Source organism: Saccopteryx bilineata, chromosome 1 (genome assembly GCF_036850765.1).
Source record: "Saccopteryx bilineata isolate mSacBil1 chromosome 1, mSacBil1_pri_phased_curated, whole genome shotgun sequence".
In the NCBI taxonomy this organism is placed as follows: domain Eukaryota; kingdom Metazoa; phylum Chordata; class Mammalia; order Chiroptera; family Emballonuridae; genus Saccopteryx; species Saccopteryx bilineata.
This window is the reverse complement of record NC_089490.1, coordinates 402160021-402177452: the sequence shown is the minus strand read 5'-3', so window position 1 is coordinate 402177452 and position 17432 is coordinate 402160021. Positions and strand designations below refer to the sequence as shown.

The 17432-nt window shown below is 60.3% G+C and overlaps 2 protein-coding genes across 6 annotated transcripts in view; one reads left to right on the top strand and one right to left on the bottom strand.

Moving 5' to 3' along the window:
- The window catches only part of CHKA (choline kinase alpha), a 56787-nt gene extending 55412 nt beyond the window's left edge, over nt 1-1375 (top strand). For all 3 annotated transcript variants that reach the window (XM_066252242.1, XM_066252245.1, XM_066252243.1), the window contains one exon: nt 189-1375. In XM_066252242.1, the coding sequence (XP_066108339.1) occupies nt 189-248 (60 nt within the window). In that variant the 3' untranslated portion in view covers nt 249-1375. The remainder of the gene's footprint in view (nt 1-188) is intronic.
- Nucleotides 1376-4163: 2788 nt separating this feature from the next.
- TCIRG1 (T cell immune regulator 1, ATPase H+ transporting V0 subunit a3) lies at nt 4164-14977 on the bottom strand. 3 transcript variants are annotated; one of them, XM_066252239.1, is made up of 20 exons: nt 14884-14977; nt 12144-12264; nt 11679-11757; nt 10579-10799; nt 10405-10490; nt 9999-10125; nt 9818-9900; nt 9547-9640; nt 8447-8659; nt 7629-7773; nt 7056-7195; nt 6828-6985; nt 6645-6735; nt 6021-6139; nt 5716-5929; nt 5316-5450; nt 5058-5156; nt 4861-4978; nt 4437-4614; nt 4164-4353 (listed from the first exon to the last, which is right to left on the bottom strand). In XM_066252239.1, exons 2-20 carry the CDS (start codon nt 12258-12260, stop codon nt 4275-4277), a joined length of 2496 nt encoding a protein of 831 aa, XP_066108336.1. In that variant the 5' UTR covers nt 12261-12264; nt 14884-14977; the 3' UTR covers nt 4164-4274. The 3 variants fall into 3 exon arrangements, with proteins under 3 accessions (XP_066108336.1, XP_066108337.1, XP_066108338.1); XM_066252240.1 differs by lacking the exon at nt 14884-14977 and adding an exon at nt 14643-14737; XM_066252241.1 differs by lacking the exons at nt 4164-4353; nt 4437-4614; nt 4861-4978 and having other exon boundaries at nt 5054-5156; nt 5708-5929.
- Nucleotides 14978-17432: the final 2455 nt, after the last annotated feature.

Here is a 17432-nt window from a genome sequence, read left to right as displayed (position 1 = left end):
GAAAACGAGGCAGCACCAAATCTTTCCTTGAAGTCTTGTCTGGGCTGGTGGTACCGGGCTGGTGCCCTTAAGATGAAGTGTGGGGTGAGCACTGCCAACCACGTGCAGACTGTCTTCAGGCAGGCGGCTCATGGGCAGCGCTGGGCAGCGGGAGCCCTGGCTGAGGCTGCTGTTCTTGTGTCTTCTAGGAGTATGCCCAGGCGAGGTTTGATGCCTATTTCGACCAGAAGAAGAAGCTGGGCGTGTGACCAGGGGAGGACTTCATACACTCCATCCGGACCACGTGGGCGGCCGAACCGCAGCCCTCTGCTCCCACTACTGTCCCTGCGGCAGGAAGCAGAGGGGCCTCGCTGCCGCACACAGATGTGTATGATACGAAAGACTGTATTAAAACTGAATAACATTTATTTCATATCTTGTTTACGATTTCACTAGGCCCCTGACATGAGCTCGGGCAGCAGAAACGCAGGACATAGTGCAATAGTGCAGTAGCTCAGATCCTGTGGTCCTGCGAGGGCCTGAAGCTTGCTGTCAGATGTGCAGCCAGCCGGCATGTGACCACGGGGACTTGCAGTTAACGTTGATTTTTACAGGGCTTTACCCTGTGGTGAGCGCTGGGAGTAAGCTCTCTATGGGTAACTGTATGTAGACACTGCTCGCTCCCGAGGGTGGTGAGGAACAGAACAGAATGTGCTGGTGCCAGTGTCCTGCCTGGGGGTCTGCAGAGGCTGCTCCTTCGCTTTGTGGTCCAAATGGCTGGTGCCGGAGTCTGCAGACTGCGGGCGACAGATGCACGCTGCCGCCGCAGCGTGCTGAACGGAGCTGTAGCACTGCTGGTCATGCGAACAGATCTCCCTGCGGGATGCAGCTTCCCTGTGCTCTCCTCCTCACCGGACGTGCTTTGTGAGCCCCAGCCGCAGGGCGGGGTGGGACGGGACACGGCACACAGTGTGACCGGGTCCTCCCGTCCGTCTGCCTTCCCCACGGGGCTTTATTTCCTTCCCTGCAGCCTTTTCCCTCCATGACTGTTCATCCAGCCTGGTGCTGATGGGTCTGTGACAGGGCTGGCTGCTGTCCCTGGCACCTTGCTTGGTGTGCCAGGTAGGGAGCTGGCAACCCTGACCAGGGCTCTTCAGCGGCTAGCTCTCCCCACCCTCACTGTTCCCCGATGCCCCCGACATCATCAGGGTGGGAACCAGCAGCCTGTACGTGATGTGGAAGCATTCAGAAAGAGCATAGCTGTGAAATTCGTCTATGTTAAATGTCCTTTGGGATAAATTCTTTTTTTAATCTTATTTGAATTGTTTCTGTACCTATATTTCTGCTACCATAGAGATTGTACTATACAAACAATAAAGAAGTACCTCCCTCTCCAGCTGTCACTCTTGGCTGTGTCCCAAGTCCGATGGACGGCAGGCCTCAACGCGGGCCCCAGGGGCGCAGAAGGGACATGCAGCAGAGTGTCTGGGAGGCTGGGTGGCTGGGTGGCTCGGCCTGGGTAGGGGGACACTGTCCACTGTTCATTTAAAAGTTAACAAGGTTGCCTGATTTGTGGTGGTGCAGTGGCTAGCGCGTTGACTGGAATACTGAGGTCGCTGGTTCGAGGCCCAGAACTTGCCTGGTCAGGGCACATACCAGAAGCTACTATGAGTTGATGCTTCCTGCTCCTCCCCCTTCTCTTACTCTCTCCCCTCTCTGAAATCAAAAAATCTCAATATAAATTTTTTTTTAGACCAGGTGTTTTTGATGTCCAAGCAATAAGACTAAGCAATAAATGATACTGAGCTTCTCTGTCAGAGCTCACTTAGAGTAACACTCCCAACTCCTTCCTGCGCCCACAAGGCCAGGCGGTCAGCGGGGCCTGCCAGCCTCACGCTTGCTCACTGTCCGCCCGTCCCTCCACCACAGCCTTCCTCTTCCTCGGGACGCCAGGCCCACTTGTGGTCTTCGCTGAGGTCTTTGGGGCCAGGTCTTCAAGTGATGGCCCTTCACATCCTTCCACAACTGGCTCAAAGTCATCACGCAGTGAATTGCAGTGCCCTTCTTGGGACCACCCCTTACCCACATCCTCCCTGGCCCATCACTTTATTCAAAGTACATGGCTTTTGCCTGACCAGGCGGTAGTGCAGTGGATAGAGCGTCGGACTGGGATACGGAAGACCCAGGTTTGAGACCCCGAGGTCACCAGCTTGAGCGTGGGCTCATCTGGTTTGAGCAAAAGTTCACCAGCTTGAGCCCAAGGTCACTGGCTCTAGCAAGGGGTTACTCAGTCTGCTGAAGGCTCACAGTCAAGGCACATATGAGAAAGGAATCAATGAACAACTAAGGTGTTGCAACGCCAAACGAAAAACTAATGATTGGTGCTTCTCATCTCTCCGTTCCTGTCTGTCCCTGTCTATCCCTCTCTCTGACTCTGTCTCTAAAGAAAAAGAAAAGTATATGGCTTTTCCTGAAATCCCAATTTGTTCACTCGGTGTTGGCTCCTGCATTACACTGAGGAGGGTGTGGGTCTGTCTTCCGTGCAGGTGACCCACCTGTCTGTCTCCTGATGACCTCCCGCCCCAGGATCACCCACTCCAGTGCCTTTGTGTATGCAGGCCCCACGGCATGCAGACTTCTCCAGCTAGGCTGTGTGCCAGCCAGGACAGGGCTGGCCAGTGCCTCCCTAGGCTCACACTTGCCTCCTCACAAAACACCCACTCTGCTCTGAGCATCTGCTTAGGGTCCTCTGTCACCCCCCATTCCACAGGTTTTAGCCCAGCTCTGCTTCCCCGGGGAGGTGGAAGGTTTGGGCCTGGCCTCAGTCCAGATCCACCTATAGCCCCCGAATCCCATGCTGCCAGGTACGTGGGATTGCCACACAGCCCCCTGAACCCCAGTCTGGCCTCTGGGGCCACTGAGGGATAGTCCTGGGTCAAGGGACAGGCTCTCCCCCAGCAGCTGGCCAGATGAGAGCCACAGTGTTGGAGCCAGGCTACCCGGCATGCTGTGCCCAGCGTCTAGCCTCAAAGCAGCCTTTGTTCCTGGGACACTGGCTGGAGAAAGCAATGCCTCTGAGAAACACTAAAGCTGCCTCCTAGCCAGTGGTGGTTCCCAGCCCAGAAAGATGCAGGATGCCCCCACCCCCACCCCACCAGCTGAAGGACAGCCTAGGGGGGCTGGAATACCTGCCCAGGAGCTAGGGCAGGCTGCAGTCTCCTGTGATGGGGAGGCAGGGCCTGGAGTCTGGCTCAGCCCTCTTCCTGACTCGCAGGGCTGTCCTGGCCAGCCTCTGCCCTTCTCTGCAGGATGGTGGCCTCTAGCGTATGACACCGCTGCTCACCCCATGTGGACAGTAGGGTCAGGCTCAGGTGTCCCAGGCTGCTGTCTGCTTCAGAGCATCTTGAATGCCTGGAGCCAATGCCAGCACGAGGGATGGTACAACTGGCCAGTCCGTGCCAAGCACCACCCTCCAAACCCAGGGCATCCCGAACATTCTCTGACAGCCAGTTTGCACACCCTCACGGATGGGAAGCTCACCTCCCCTAGCCCAGTCAGGGAGGGTACATTCCAAGCTAGAATGTGCAGGGACCATTCCTCCATGATCCTTCACCCCAAGAGTCTGGGATTATTACAGATATCCTCACGAGCCTGACCAGGCGGTGGCGCAGTGGATAGAGCGTCGGACTGGAATGTGGAAGGACTCAGGTTCGAGACCCTGAGGTCGCGGGCTCATCTGGTTTGAGCAAAAAGCTCACCAGCTTGGACCCAAGGTCACTGGCTCGAGCAAGGGGTTACTTGGTCTGCTGAAGGCCCGCGGTCAAGGCACATATGAGAAAGCAATCAATGAACAACTAAGGTGTCGCAATGAAAAACTGATGATTGATGCTTCTCATCTCTCCATTCCTGTCTGTCTGTCCCTGTCTATCCCTCTCTCTGACTCTGTCCTTGTAAAAGAAAAAAAAATAAAATACAGATATCCTCATGAGTCCTCTCCCTGACTTCTTGAAGCCCCAGATCCTACTACATCAGTGCCTCCCAGGGAGGGTATGAGAAGCTGGCATGGGGCCCCTGGAACCAAGAAGTTCATGGGCAGGGCCCTGGGTTCAGGCGATGGCCCATGCTCTGTCACCCCAGCCTCCCCAGCCCCTGCACTCCAGACAGGACCCAGACACAGTCCTGGGCCTTCCTCCTCTTTATTTTTTTCTTTTATTCTCTTTTTCTTCCTCCTCATTCATTTCCGGCATAACTCCGCTCGCTGGGGACCGGGTGGCGGGCGTGACCACCTGAGGGTGCTATTCTTCCTCTGCAGTGAAGGTGAAGGGGTCCAGCTTGTAGCCAGTGCCTGAGTAGAACTTGTTCTGGAACTCCACCCTGGGGTGAGAAGGGAGAGCTGGTGAGGGGCAGATTCTCCGCCCCGCTCAGCGCTGCCAGGGCCAGCCGGGCGGGCTGCTCACCAGTGTAGCCGTAGCGCGTGTAAGAAGGCCGAGAGCCCCTCCATCACCAGCAGGATGGCCACAGTCAACACCGCGAAGGCAGCAAAGACAGGAACCAGCGCCACGGCCGCCACGCCCATCTCTCGGTCCATGCGCAGGCCCACGCGCATCACCATAGCCCATAGGACCTCGGACAGCTCTGTGGGTGACAGGGGGGGGGGGGGCCAGTGGAGACCAGGGGCTGGGGGTGCCCACCCAACGCCCTCGGCCGCCTGAAGCCCCTTTGCTGTGGGGCTGGCAGGGGACTTTCTCTGATGTCCCCATTTTACAGGGGGGAATCCTGAGGCCCAGAGAAGTGACCTGTCCAGGCCACCCAGCCAGCAGCTGTGTGTGTGTGTGACACAAAGCCTGGACTTGACCGTGGCCAGGCCACATCATCACTCACGGGCATGGGCCAGGCTCAGGGCCCAGAGGCGCAGGTAGGAGGCCGTGTTGGAGATGCAGCCCAGACAGAACTCGATGGTGTGGATGGCCTGGTGCATTAACACCTCGGAGAGAACAAACTGGGGGCACGGGGTGGCAGTGAGGGTGAGCCAGGCCGGTGGTCCCCCCCCCCCCGCCTCAGGAAGGCACCACACCAACCTCCTCTTGGTCCCCTGGGCACCCTGCCTTCTCCTCATCAGTGCCCCAGCCAGCCACGGACGCATCGTTTGAGTCCACCAGGCCCGTCTTGAGCTCGTCCTGAGAAGGGGAGCCGGCAGCATCAGCAGCCCCCAGGCCAGCCCGACATCCCACACCTCCGCTCAGTCTGCCTCTCAGGGAGTCCGCAAGCGAGCGAGCGAGGGGCATCTGGGGCAGGCGGCAGCCTCACCTCCCGGGCATCCTCCCCACAACCCCCACCTCTGTCTGTAGTTGGCTAGCATGCCTCCCCTTCAAGTGACGGCGGTGCTTCCAGCGAAGGAACAAAGGCGTGCCGAGCAGTAGCACGGGCACCGTGGCCAGGGCCAGGACCACCAGGGCGGATTGCACCACCTCCTGCAGGGGAGGGAGCCAAGTCAGGGTGCCCCTGACCCCCGGCAAGCCGCACCCCCCCCCGACAAGCCCGACTCACGGGGGTCCGGGGAGCCCGCACTCAGCAGGGACATCCCTGTGTAAGGAGTCCTTGGAGAGAAGGGGCTGCAGGCTTCTGGGACCCCCGTATCTCACAGCCTTGGGCCTGCGCCCCATTTCTGACAAGGACCCAGCAGCTGTGAGCGGCCCAGCCCCGGGGGCCCACCCACCCACCTGCCCACCTGCCCACCTGCCCAGGGAAGAGCGGCCGGTTGGTGGGGCTGCGGGAGAAGAGGAACATATTGATGAAGTGGATGAGGATGCTGGGGGCAGAGGCCGCGCCAGCGGCTGACACGTGCAGCCACTTGTAGACAACCAGGAAGACCAGGTAGCCGAACAGGCCCAGGAGGAAGACCAGCTCAGGCAGGGTCTCCAGCAGCAGCCGGTACCACTGGCCAAAGTGCCTGGGGCGGGAGAAGAGTCCAGGTCAGCAGGCCGCCCAGTCCACCCCTACCCACCTTGCCCCCTCCTGTCAGCGCCTGGGTGGGCCCTCACATGTGGTTGAAGATGCCTAGGACTACCCCGAAAGCCATGTGGGTGACCCCCAGGATGACGGACATCTTCATCTTGAAGGAGTTGAGGAAGCTCAGGTGGTTGATGGCCAGGCTCCAGATCTGGGTAGCAGGAGGGGCGGGTGTCATGCGGGCAGGGGGCAGGTCTCTCTGCCCTTGTCACTCTCATCATCCGCCTGTTTGTCCCCATGGGGTCCTCAGCACATTTGTCATCTGCCTCTCGAGAGGCAGCAGGGGGTGCTGGTTAACAGCACAAGCTCGGGCCCAGCACCAGCTCTTCCTAACTGGGTAACCTTGGGCACACACACTCCTGTGCCTCAGCCTCCTCCTCTGTAAAACGGGAACTGCTAATATGTGCCTCGTGGAGTTGTCACGAGAATGAAATACAAGTCGCCGCACATGACGGGCTCAGGACAGCACTCGGCATGGAAGAGGGTGCCACAGTGACCAAGAGACGCTGTCCAGGACGACATGCTCCTCTGCTTTAGGAAGAGGCTGCAGGGAGGGCCCTGCAAGGAGACCCTGTTTTGGGGGCCCTGAGCGCCTGTGCCAGAACCGGGCTGGCCTCCCGTGCTTACAGCACCCTCGGCCAGCGGCCAGGACTCACAGGGTCGATGCCGAAGGGGTAGGGTCCCAGGAAGACGCCGGTGATGTTGGGGTCCAGGGCAAGCAGCGGGTGCTCAGCCAGGAACACGTCACTGTGGCAACAGCGGGCGGTGCGGTCAGGGCAGTGAGGCCCGGAGGGTGTGGCAGGGACCAGGGGCAGCGGGGCGGCCGGGCTGGGCCTCACCTCCAGTTGGACTGGTTGGCCATAGCGGCCACACTCCAGCCCGAGGGGAAGATGACGGTGGCGCGGCTGAAGCACTCGTTGTAGATGAAGCCGGTGTAGACAGAGAACAGGCCCATGAGCAGGAGCAGATAGCGGCCACTGAAGAAGGTCTGCCAGATCTGGGGGCAGCGGCCATGAGACTGGGGTCAGGCCGCCCCGCCCACCCACCAGGTCCCCAGGCGCCCTTACCTCGTTCTGCGCTGTCCTCACGGCCGGCCGGTCCTCGGCAAGCACCATGGCCAGGGCGAAGAGGAACATGAGCAGCCCGTGACCCACGTCGCCGAACATGACAGCGAAGAGGAAGGGGAAGGTGATGATAGTGTAGGGCGCTGCGGGAGGACCCACGTGGTTAGCTGGGACCCCGCAGCCTGAACACCCAGTGTGGCCAAACGCGACACACCGGCATTGCTTTGGCCTGTGGCCTGCTGGTTTGCAACCTTCCCAATGCTGCTCTGAGTCTGCACTGTGCTTCCCATTTTACAGGTGAGAAAACTGAGGCTCCGTCGAACCTCTAACTCGGGCCACTCCCACCGCAGAGCCACCTCACCTGGCTCAACCCCGTTCCAGCTCCCTTGAAAGCTTCCCTGGGGGGGGGGAAGCTGGGATCATCACTACCCACCCACCCCCAAGTGTGCCCTGAGAGTGTGACGGGGAATGACAGGGAGTGTGCCTCTCATCTCCAGAGGCCAGCACTGGCCCAGTGTGGACGCCGCCACCCCAGGCTTCCACAACAGCAGAGCCGTGGGGCACTGTGGCTCTCACCAGGGTTGACCTCCCGGTAGCGGCCCACGCCGTAGGCATCCACAATGCCCTGGAAGCTGGCCGTGAAGCGGGTGGTGCGGATGAGCGTGGGGGGCATGTCCTGGCAGGGGATGCGGTGAACCACGGCGCTCACACCCGCCTCGCTCTGGGGGGCCCAGCAGGCAGGGAGGCAGACAGACAGACAGATGAGCCTGAGGGCCAGGCCTTCAGGGACCCTCAGATCCCCCAGCCAGGCCCAGAGAGCAGCAGGGAGTATCGAGGGGGCTGACTGGATAAGCGATGGGGACCTGGGGCAGCGCCCCCTTCTCTGTTAAGTAGGCCAACTGGCACCACCCGCCCCGTTCAGGAGAATTTAGGGAGGACAGAGACCAGCTGGACCAGAGTCACTTGGGAAACGGAAGTCCCTTATAGCTCACGTAGGCGGCCCAGGAAAGGAAACCCCAGTGCCACCTGTGAGCACATACTAGGCACCGGCAGCCTGGGTGTGGGGGCACGGTCATCGCACCCACTTCACAGATGAGAAGCCAAAGGCTCCTTCCAGTCGCCCGAGGTCACAGGGCCAGTGCCTGGGGAGCCTGGACGTGAATCTGGTTTCTGACTTAATGCCCGCTGCACTCGCCAGCGAGGAGCCCACCCGAGGAGCTCTGGGAAGTCAGCAGGGTGGGCTTGCTGGGTCAGGGCCATCCAGGCAGACTCCCCGGGGGGAGGGGAGCCCTGGCAAAGGCATGGCACCGGGCACGGGAAGTGTGTTGTGAGGAGGACACAGATGGCTGCCAGGGAGCAGGGGAGGGCAGAGACACCCCCCCCCCCCGGCTCACCGAGCTGTCCTGCAGCGCCTGCTGCAGGGCGGGCAGGTCGCGGGTGGCACACCAGGCCTCAGCGATGAGGCACTTGTGCGTGGCGCTCACGCTGCACTGGTTGAGGGCCAGGTACACAGCCTTCATCTTGCGGATCTGCACCTGCCAGGGCGGCAGCAGCCGCTGCACCCGGCCCAGCACTTGGCTCAGGAAGCGCTCTGTCTCCCCCAGGACCTGAGGCCAGAGCGGGCGGTCAGGGGAGTGGGATAGGGGGCTCAGGGTCAGGGGGCTTGGGGTCAGGAGGAGCGGATCAGGGGGGCTCAGGGTCAGGAGGAGGGGGACAGGGGGCTCGGGGTCAGGAGGCTTGGGGTCAGGAGGAGCGGATCAGGGGGGCTCAGGGTCAGGAGGAAGGGGACAGGGGGCTCGGGGTCAGGGGGCTTGGGGTCAGGAGGAGCGAATCAGGGGCTCAGGGTCAGGAGGAGGGGGACAGGGGGCTCGGGTCAGGGGGCTTGGGGTCAGGAGGAGCAGATCAGGGGGCTCGGGGTCAGGAGGAGCAGATCAAGGGGGCTCAGGGTCAGGAGGAGGGGGGCAGGGGGGACAGGGGGACTCGGAGTCAGGAGGAGCAGGAAAGGGGGCTTGGGGTCAGGAGGAGCGGATCAGGGGGGCTCAGGGTCAGGAGGGCTCGGAGTCAGGAGGAGCAGGACAGGGGGGACAGGGGGGCTTGGGGTCAGGAGGAGGCAGACAGGGGACAGGGGACTCGGAGGAGTCAGAAGGAGCGGATCAGGGCGGCTCAGGGTCAGGAGGGCTCGGGGTCAGGAGGAGCAGGACAGGGGGGACAGGGGGGCTCGGGGTCAGGAGGAGGCAGACAGGGGACAGGGGACTCGGAGGAGTCAGAAGGAGCGGGACAGGGCGGCTTGAGGTCAGGGGAGGGGGGCGGGGGCTCAGGGTCAGGAGGAGGGGGACCAAGGGGCTCGGGGGGTCAGGAGGAGGGGAACAGGGGGGCTAGGGGTCAGGTGAGCAGGACAGGGGGACAGGTGGGCTCAGGAGTCAGGGTGAGCAGAACAGGAGAGGGGCTGTGCGGGGGCGCAGGCACAGGGTCCGGCCCGGCCACAGGCACCCACCTCCCGCAGCTCGTGGCTCTGCTGCTGCAGCTGCTGCAGGGCCCCTCGGCGGGCCTCCTCCTGCTCCTCAAACGGGAAGACGTGGCAGTGGAAGCTGGCAGGGAGGACGGGCGACATGAGGCGAGGCCCAGGGGTGTTCTGGGCTGTGTAGAGACTGGAGGCTTCGTCTGGGGAAAACTCATAGGGCATCACCAGGGACAGGGTGTGATCCAGGGCACAGCAGAAGCCTGGGCACCACAGCAGAGGGGTGGCCAGATCCCAGGGGGCTCACCAGTCAGTGATCTTGCGGATCTTCTGCCCGATCTGCTCGCCCCAGTAGGAGATGAGGAAGGTCATCCACGTTGCAGGCTCGCCCTACCGAGTGGGACTCAGTTTACCTTGAAGTCCTGGCTCCGCCCAACATGTGCCCCCCATGCCCACCCCTTGGCCTGAGTGTCCCCCAGCCTGCTCACCGTCACCGGGTCCTCCAGCTGCTGCTCTGTCTCCCTAAAGCTGGCAATGAGGAAGCCACGACAGGCCCTCCAGAGCAGGCGTTCCAGGGCAGCGGCCTTGTGGGGTTCCACGGCACCTGCCACAAAGCTGCCAGCCAGGCAGGGCTGGGTGGAGCTGCGCCTCCCCTCCCTGCACCACCTGGCCAGACCACCCCGAGGCACCCTGGTCCACAGGCAGGAGGCAAGAGCCCCCCAGGCAAGGCCAGAAAAGGAGAAACTCCCACAATCAAGGACAATAACAGGCCTGAAGGAGGAGGCAGGAGGAGGGAGAGCACTGGACAAGGAGTCCAAGCCAGGTCTGGCCTGGCCCCATCACTTAGGGCCTCTGTGGTTGACAGGAAAGAGTGTGAAGCTGCTCCTCGCTTACTTGACCCTCAGGTCCTGGTGTGGTCCCCCGGGGGCCTGGAGCAGGGGTGTCTTTTCCGAGGGACTATCTGTGTGGGTGGCTGCCGACTAGGAGTAGAGAGGCATCGTGAGACCCAGCCCAAATGGGGCCTGACACCCCTCTCGTCCCATGCGCCCCGCCTGGGCTGGAGCTGACCGTGGGGGCCTGGCCCTGGCCCAGCACGGCCATGTGGAGCTGCAGCTCATGGAGCTGGGCCTGCAGGGCCTGATGGTTGCCCCGCACATCCCGGAGCTCCCGTGCCAGGCGATCTGTCTCCTCCTGGATGCGCAGCAAGTCACGGGGCGGGGGTGCCGGCAGCCCACCCTCGGGCGGGGACAGTGCCAGCCCGGCCCGCCGTACCTCCTCCTGCAGGAAGACTGGGTGCAGAGTGATGGGCGTCAGGAGAGACCACTCAGGGGTCCCCATAAGCTAATGGCCACTGTTAGCCAAGAGCTGGCTAATGTCTAGAGGATCCTAAGTGCCATCCCAAACTCTACTGGCCGCCAGCTAACTGATTCACCGAGCCCGAGACTCCCAGAAAAACTCCAGGCCAAACCTCCATCCCCACAGGCCTGCTCCTTCCCCGGGGCTCGTCCGGCTGCTCTGCCTCTCCAACCCCTTGGCCACTGCCCAGCCCAGAGCCTGGGTCCCACAGCGGTCTTCTTGTCAGACCAGCCTCAGCACTGCGGGTCCTGCAATGTGAGTTTGCATGGAGGCCCACCTGCCTGATTACTCATGAGCCATCAATCAAGTATCAAACCATGACTCAGGGTGCTCGACCCTCCCACCCCGCGGGCTCCTCCAGGAAGGGCTACCAAAGAGGCACCAGAGCCGGGGTCCCTCTTGCCCGGGGCTAAGAAGGAGCTGCTACTTGCAAGGGGGTCGCTGGGCCTAGACCCTGGCCTCTGCCCACCCCAGTCCATCTGCAGCAGAGAAAACTTTGATCATGCTTAGCGACCACAGGAGTTCCACAGGACAAATTCCGGGGCTTCCACGCAGTGTTCAGGCTTCTTCCAAGCTGGCCCCGGCCTCAGCCTTTGCTCAACCCAAGGCTCTTCCGCTCCCAAGAAAAGAGGGATCCGTTCCCAAGATCTGTGGTGGGATTCAATCCTCCAGATCCCAGCTGCCTGTCCTGCCTCTGCCAGGCCCAGCCCGGACCTCCCTTCTATTCTACCTGTGTGACCCAAACTCTCCCTTTCAGACCAACCTCCTCCTCCAGGAAGCCTGCCTGGGATGTGGGCCTGGGGCCAACTCACTAAAGGTTTTTTCCAGCTCCTCACAGCGCCGAACATCCACCACAAAGCGTCTCTGGAAGGCACTCACCGAGGCGTTGAGCTGTGGTTGTTATGTGGAAGGGTCAGTTTTGGGGGGTGGGGGCCAGGGACGTCCCCACCCCCAGGCCCAGGCCTGGCTCTCCTCAGGCTGTAGCTGCCTCCCTCCAAGCAGTACTAGGCACACCATGAACCTGCAGGTGGCCGGCTGAAGAGAGAGACCAGACCCCACACGCCAGACCCCATGGAAGGGCCAAGGTCTGGCTGAACTCAGGCCGGGTCAGGTTGGCCTCCACCGCGAGAAAACCCAGCCCTCTGAAGAGGCAGAGCATCTATGGCAGAGGCTGCGGGGTTCAAGCACAGATGGGGGCAATTCTGGGGAGAGAGGGCCCACCAGCTAGGATGCCTGAGGACGAGGACCCTTCCCACACCCACCCTAGTCCCACTCACATCTCTGAACTCCACGAGGCCCAGCTCACCCAGCTGGCTCACACAGGTGTAGGCGGCGGCCGTGGGCAGGAAGAGCTGGACCAGTGACACCTCCTCACTCCGGAACATGGAGCCCATGGTCCTATGGGGGCGGGGGTTCAACCGAGGCCAGTACAGGTAGGAATTCTGTCCACCCCAGCCCCCATAATCCCAGAAGGTCCTGCTACCACCCCTGTTTGACAGAAGGGGAAAGCGAGGCCCAGGAAGGCTTGATGGGGTGCCAAGGTCACACAGGAAGTAAGTGTAGCCTGGCCTGACTAACCCCACATCCTGACCTGTGGCCCAACTTCAAGATCTTTCCAGCTAGCTCTGTCCAGAGACCCCTGCCCTCCACCCCTGGCAGCTCCTGGTGACACTGGCTCTTCTCACACCTGGGCTCTGCTCCCACTGTCCCTCCTCTGTGACCTCCCCTTACCCTGGATCCTATTCAACCTTGGGGCCTCAGGCCAAGGGTCACCTCCAGCAGCGGCCTCCTAGCTGCCACAGTGCTTGCTGGTCACTAGCTCTTGTCTTTCTACCCCAGGGAGTGTCCGTGACAACCGACACTTGGGCTAAGGTCAGGCCTGTCTCCACAGGCAGCTGGAACCCTCCTCCCTGCGGTGTCTGTGTGTGCTGAGGGAGTGGGCATCTCCTCTGGGCTCCCAGGGGCTCAGGGAGGGCAGGGGGCAGACGGGATGCTGATGAATGGGGGACCCTCCCGAGGCCTGAGCTGCCGCCTGGCAGCAGCCTTTGTGGTATGGGAGGGAGGAGCCTTCCAGGTGTCGAAATCATTGAAAGTGAAACTGTGGAAACTTCGAAATGGGCCGGAAGGCCGGCAGGGCCTTGCTCAAACCCGATGGGGGAGGGAAGGTGGCCTCCAGCAGGCCCTGAAGATGCCCCAGCCCACAAACCAAGGCTCCATGACCACTGCTCTTGGGACTCAGGGCCAGCCACTTCCCTTCTGCAGGACTCAGTTTCCTAAGCTCTCAAACTGGTGGAGGGGGAGACGGGCACGGGATAGGGCACCACTGAGGGTGAACGTTTGGCACTAGAGTGCCTGGTTTGCTGTCTGGGCCGGCTGGGGCCTGCCCAGCTGGTCACTTCCTCCCCTGGGGCCTGGTTTACTTAAATCTAAATAGGGAATGCAGTCCCTCGGGGGAGAGGAGAGAATGCTGTGGATTCAGCCCCGGGCTGCAGAGGCTGTGGGCCCTAGACAGGGAAGTGTGTGGGAGGGGCTAGATTCCATTCCTGAAGGGTCAGGGACCAGTGCTAGGAGCCCTGCCCGAGCTGTGATTGGCTGTGTGAACTTGGGGGAATCTCTTGCCCTCTCTGAGCCTCTACTTCCTCTTTGGGTAAATGGAACTTGTCCACCCCCAGCAGAGATAGGAGTAGGATGAGGAGATGACAAAAATAACCAGAGCCCCCTTCACTCCTATTATCTCATTTAAACCTAGCAGCAATCCTTTTTTTTTTTTTTTTTTTTTTTTTTTTTACACAGGGACAGAGAGAAATAGACAGGGACAGATAGACAGGAACGAAGAGAGATGAGAAGCATCAATCATCAGTTTTTCATTGCGAGACCTTAGTTGTTCATTGATTGCTTTCTCATATGTGCCTTGACCACAGGCCTTCAGCAGACAGAGGAACCCCTTGCTCCAGCCAGCGACCTTGGGTCCAAGCTGGTGAGCTTTTGCTCAAACCAGATGAGCCTGCGCTCAAGCTGGAGAGCTTGGGGTCTCGAACCTGGGTCCTCTGCATCCCAGTCCAATGCTCTATCCACTGCGCCACCGCCTGGTCAGGCCCTAGCAGCAATCTTGTCAAGAGAGGTCAACTGAGGCTTGGAGAGGTGAGGTCCAAGAGCAGATAGATGGTCCGTGCATGGCCAAGTCTGGCAAGAGCTAGGGCCTGGGGCTGAAGGTTTGGAAGGCCCAGAGCCAAATATGTGCTCAGGGGAGTCTGTTCTCTGCCTTGGGCACCCTGAAAAGTTGGGCTGGCCAAATGGGGCGGGGGCTATAGGAGGCCAGATCTGGGGACCCATGGGGTGCAGCAGCTCTGGGCAGCAGCTGAAGCAAAGAGCCTGGTGGCCCTGACTCACAAAGTCTTCAGACCTGGGCATTTCTTTAGGTGGGACAAGCCGTGGTGGGCAAGGGTATGTAGGGACCTGGCTAGACCCCTGCCCTGGCCCATAACCTACCCCTCATCCTCCCTGGCCCTTGCCTGAGCCAGTCCAGTCCTGTTCAAGGAGCAAATTATGGGGTCTCTGTCCTGTGGCCTTCAGGGTCCAGCCCACTCTTCATTCTGTGCCCCTCCTCTCTTCCTGGCTCCTTGGGAGGTTGGAGGCTAAAGCCAACTCCTCCAGGGACCCACCCGATCTCTCCTACGAGCCCCTGGCACACGGTGATGAGTTGGGCTGGAGAAGGAAGTCAGCCCCTTCTTCCTTTCCAGAATAGTGGGCTCTGGAGTCAGAACGACCCCGCTTGCCTCTAGCTCTACTTCTTCCTAGTTAGGTGGGTCTCAGTTTGCTCATCTGCAGAATGGGTCGCTTCCTCCAGGAAGCTGCAGCAGGGAAAAGCTCTGAGTGTCACCAGACCTGGCAGAGTTGGGCTCTGTAGTTAGCAGCTGTTAACACCCCATCGTCCTTTTTCTCCTCCTCCTGCTCCTCCTCCTTCTCGTAGCCCCCTGCAGCCCCCAGCAAGGCCTTACCCCAGGCGCGGGAACTCACCCCCAGGTCCGCCGCACACGGCGCCTCTCTGCTAGTTCTGCGCTCCAGGCTCTGAGATCCCGGCCGCGACGCCCACGCAAACCCTCTTGCCCCGCAGGCGGAGCCGGGAGAGGCGGAGTCAGCCAAGCCCCGCCCACTCTCCACCCGGGGAGCTTGGGCTGCGACCCGGCGCGCGAGGCCTTGGCGTCCTCATCGGAGGCTGGAAAACCTTTCGGGGCGTGGGGCGTGAAGGCCCCAAGACAAGAGCCCGAGATACGGACCAGCGTCAACCAGGCACGTCTACGTGGTCAGGTTGGGGTGGCCCCGAGCCCAGGCCCAGCTTGGGGGCTAGAGAATGCCACCCCAGCTCGCTGGGCCCAACACCTTCAGGCTGGCGTGCAAGATCTGTTTACACTCTCCACCTCTTGGACCCCTTCCTTACGTGAGACAAGTTACATGAGGTCCTTACACCTGCCTAATTCTGACCCCCCCGGGCGAGGGGCCCACAGGCCCAGTGCTCGGTGCCCTTCTGTGAATGGGTGCCTGTCTTGGGCCCCGCAGGTGCCGGGCAATGCCCCGCTCTTAGTTGTTGCTGCGCTGGCTGCAGGGGCGTCCCAGTGACATTGCTCTGATTTAGCTTCAGGGGGTTCGTTGTGTCCTGGCACCCCTAAACTGAGGCTCACAGCTGCTTAGCTGCCTGCACTTTTTTTTTTTTTAAGATTTTTATTAAGCCCTGGCCGGTTGGCTCAGTGGTAGAGCGTTGGCCTAGCGTGCGGAGGACCCGGGTTCGATTCCCGGCCAGGGCACACAGGAGAAGCGCCCATTTGCTTCTCCACCCCTCCGCCGCGCTTTCCTCTCTGTCTCTCTCTTCCCCTCCCGCAGCCAAGGCTCCATTGGAGCAGGGATGGCCCGGGCGCTGGGCATGGCTCTGTGGCCTCTGCCTCAGGCGCTAGAGTGGCTCTGGTCGCAATATGGCGACGCCCAGGATGGGCAGAGCATCGCCCCCTGGGGGGCAGAGCACCGCCCCTGGTGGGCGTGCCGGGTGGATCCCGGTCGGGCGCATGCGGGAGTCTGTCTGACTGTCTCTCCCTGTTTCCAGCTTCAGAAAAATGAAAAAAAAAAAAAAAAAAAAAAAAAAAAAAAAAAAAAAAAGATTTTTATTAAGCCTGACCTGTGGTGGCGCAGTGGATAAAGCATCGACCTAGAAATGCTGAGGTCGCCGGTTCGAAACCCTGGGCTTGCCTGGTCAAGGCACATATGGGAGTTGATGCTTCCAGCTCCTCCCCCTTCTCTCTCTCTGTCTCTCCTCTCTCTCTCTCTCTCTCTCTCTGTCTCTCCCTCTCCTCTCTAAAGTGAATAAATAAAAAATTTAAAAAAAAAAAAAAAAAAGATTTTTATTAATTCATTTTAGAGAAGAGAGAGAAGGGAGGGAGATGCAGGAAGCATCAACTCCCATATGTGCCTTGACCGGGCAAGTCCAGGGGTTTCGAACCAGCAACCTCAGCATTCCTGGCTGACACTTTATCCACTGCGCCACCACAGGTCAGACTAAAAGTTGATATGTTTTTTAAATTTTTATTTATTGATTTTTTAGAGAGAGAAGAGAGAAAGCGAGAGAAAGGGGGTAGAAGTAGGAAGCATCAACTCATAGTAGTTACTTCCTGTACGTGGCTTGACCAGGCAAGCACAGGGTTTCGAACCGGCCACCTCAGTGTTCTAGGTTGACGCTTTATCCACTTCGTCACCGCAGATTGGGCTGCCTGCACTTTGGACAAGCCGGGGCTATATCCACTGGGGCCTAGAGGTACCAGGGGCCTCACACTGCAAGGGCCGCTGAGGGGTAGGGGAGGTGAGCAAATGGGACCTCAGAACCAGGACTGGAAACTGAGTCACAGCCAAGGTCCAAGGGAAGTGTTCTGGGTCATGGGGCTGTTCAGAAGGGACCGGCAACACAACCCAACTGAGCACCGGCGTGTGGGGAAGGTGGCCCCAGGTCAGCACGCTCTGTGCAGGGGAAATGAACTCGATTGTTATGAAAGGGTGCTAGAGCTGCTGTCCTGACACAGAAAATACCCATCAGTCAGGGAAAGAACCACCTCAGGAGCTGGGTACGGGCTGTTTAACAAAAGTGGTCTCTTTACCTGTGTACGGACACAGGCTCCGTGCCAATGCTCTCTTGCTAGTCCTCTGGGAAAAGTGGAATTAGAAGCGGTTTGGGATTCTTAAGCCCGTCTCTTAGGACTGTTTCTGTAGGGCCAGCCGTGGCCTGGACTCGGACATTTCCTGGGCTCCGGGCTTCCCTTTGGGTCCTGCACTTAACGTCTCACCTCTGTGCCTGTTCCTCGGGCTGTGGGGGCCCCACGCCTTGGCCAGTGGTGGGGTCCAGCTTGGCCCAGGTACCAGCAGCGATCTGGGGAAAAGGGACGAGCTGGGCAAGTCTGGGCGTCTTTGCTGCAGGATGTCTCAGGGCTTCGACCGTGCTGACAGTGTCTGTCCAAGTAGAGGGACGCTGGAGTATTTCCTGCACTTACGGTCCCCAGAATGCCCTCCCCACTTCTTTCCAAGAAGCA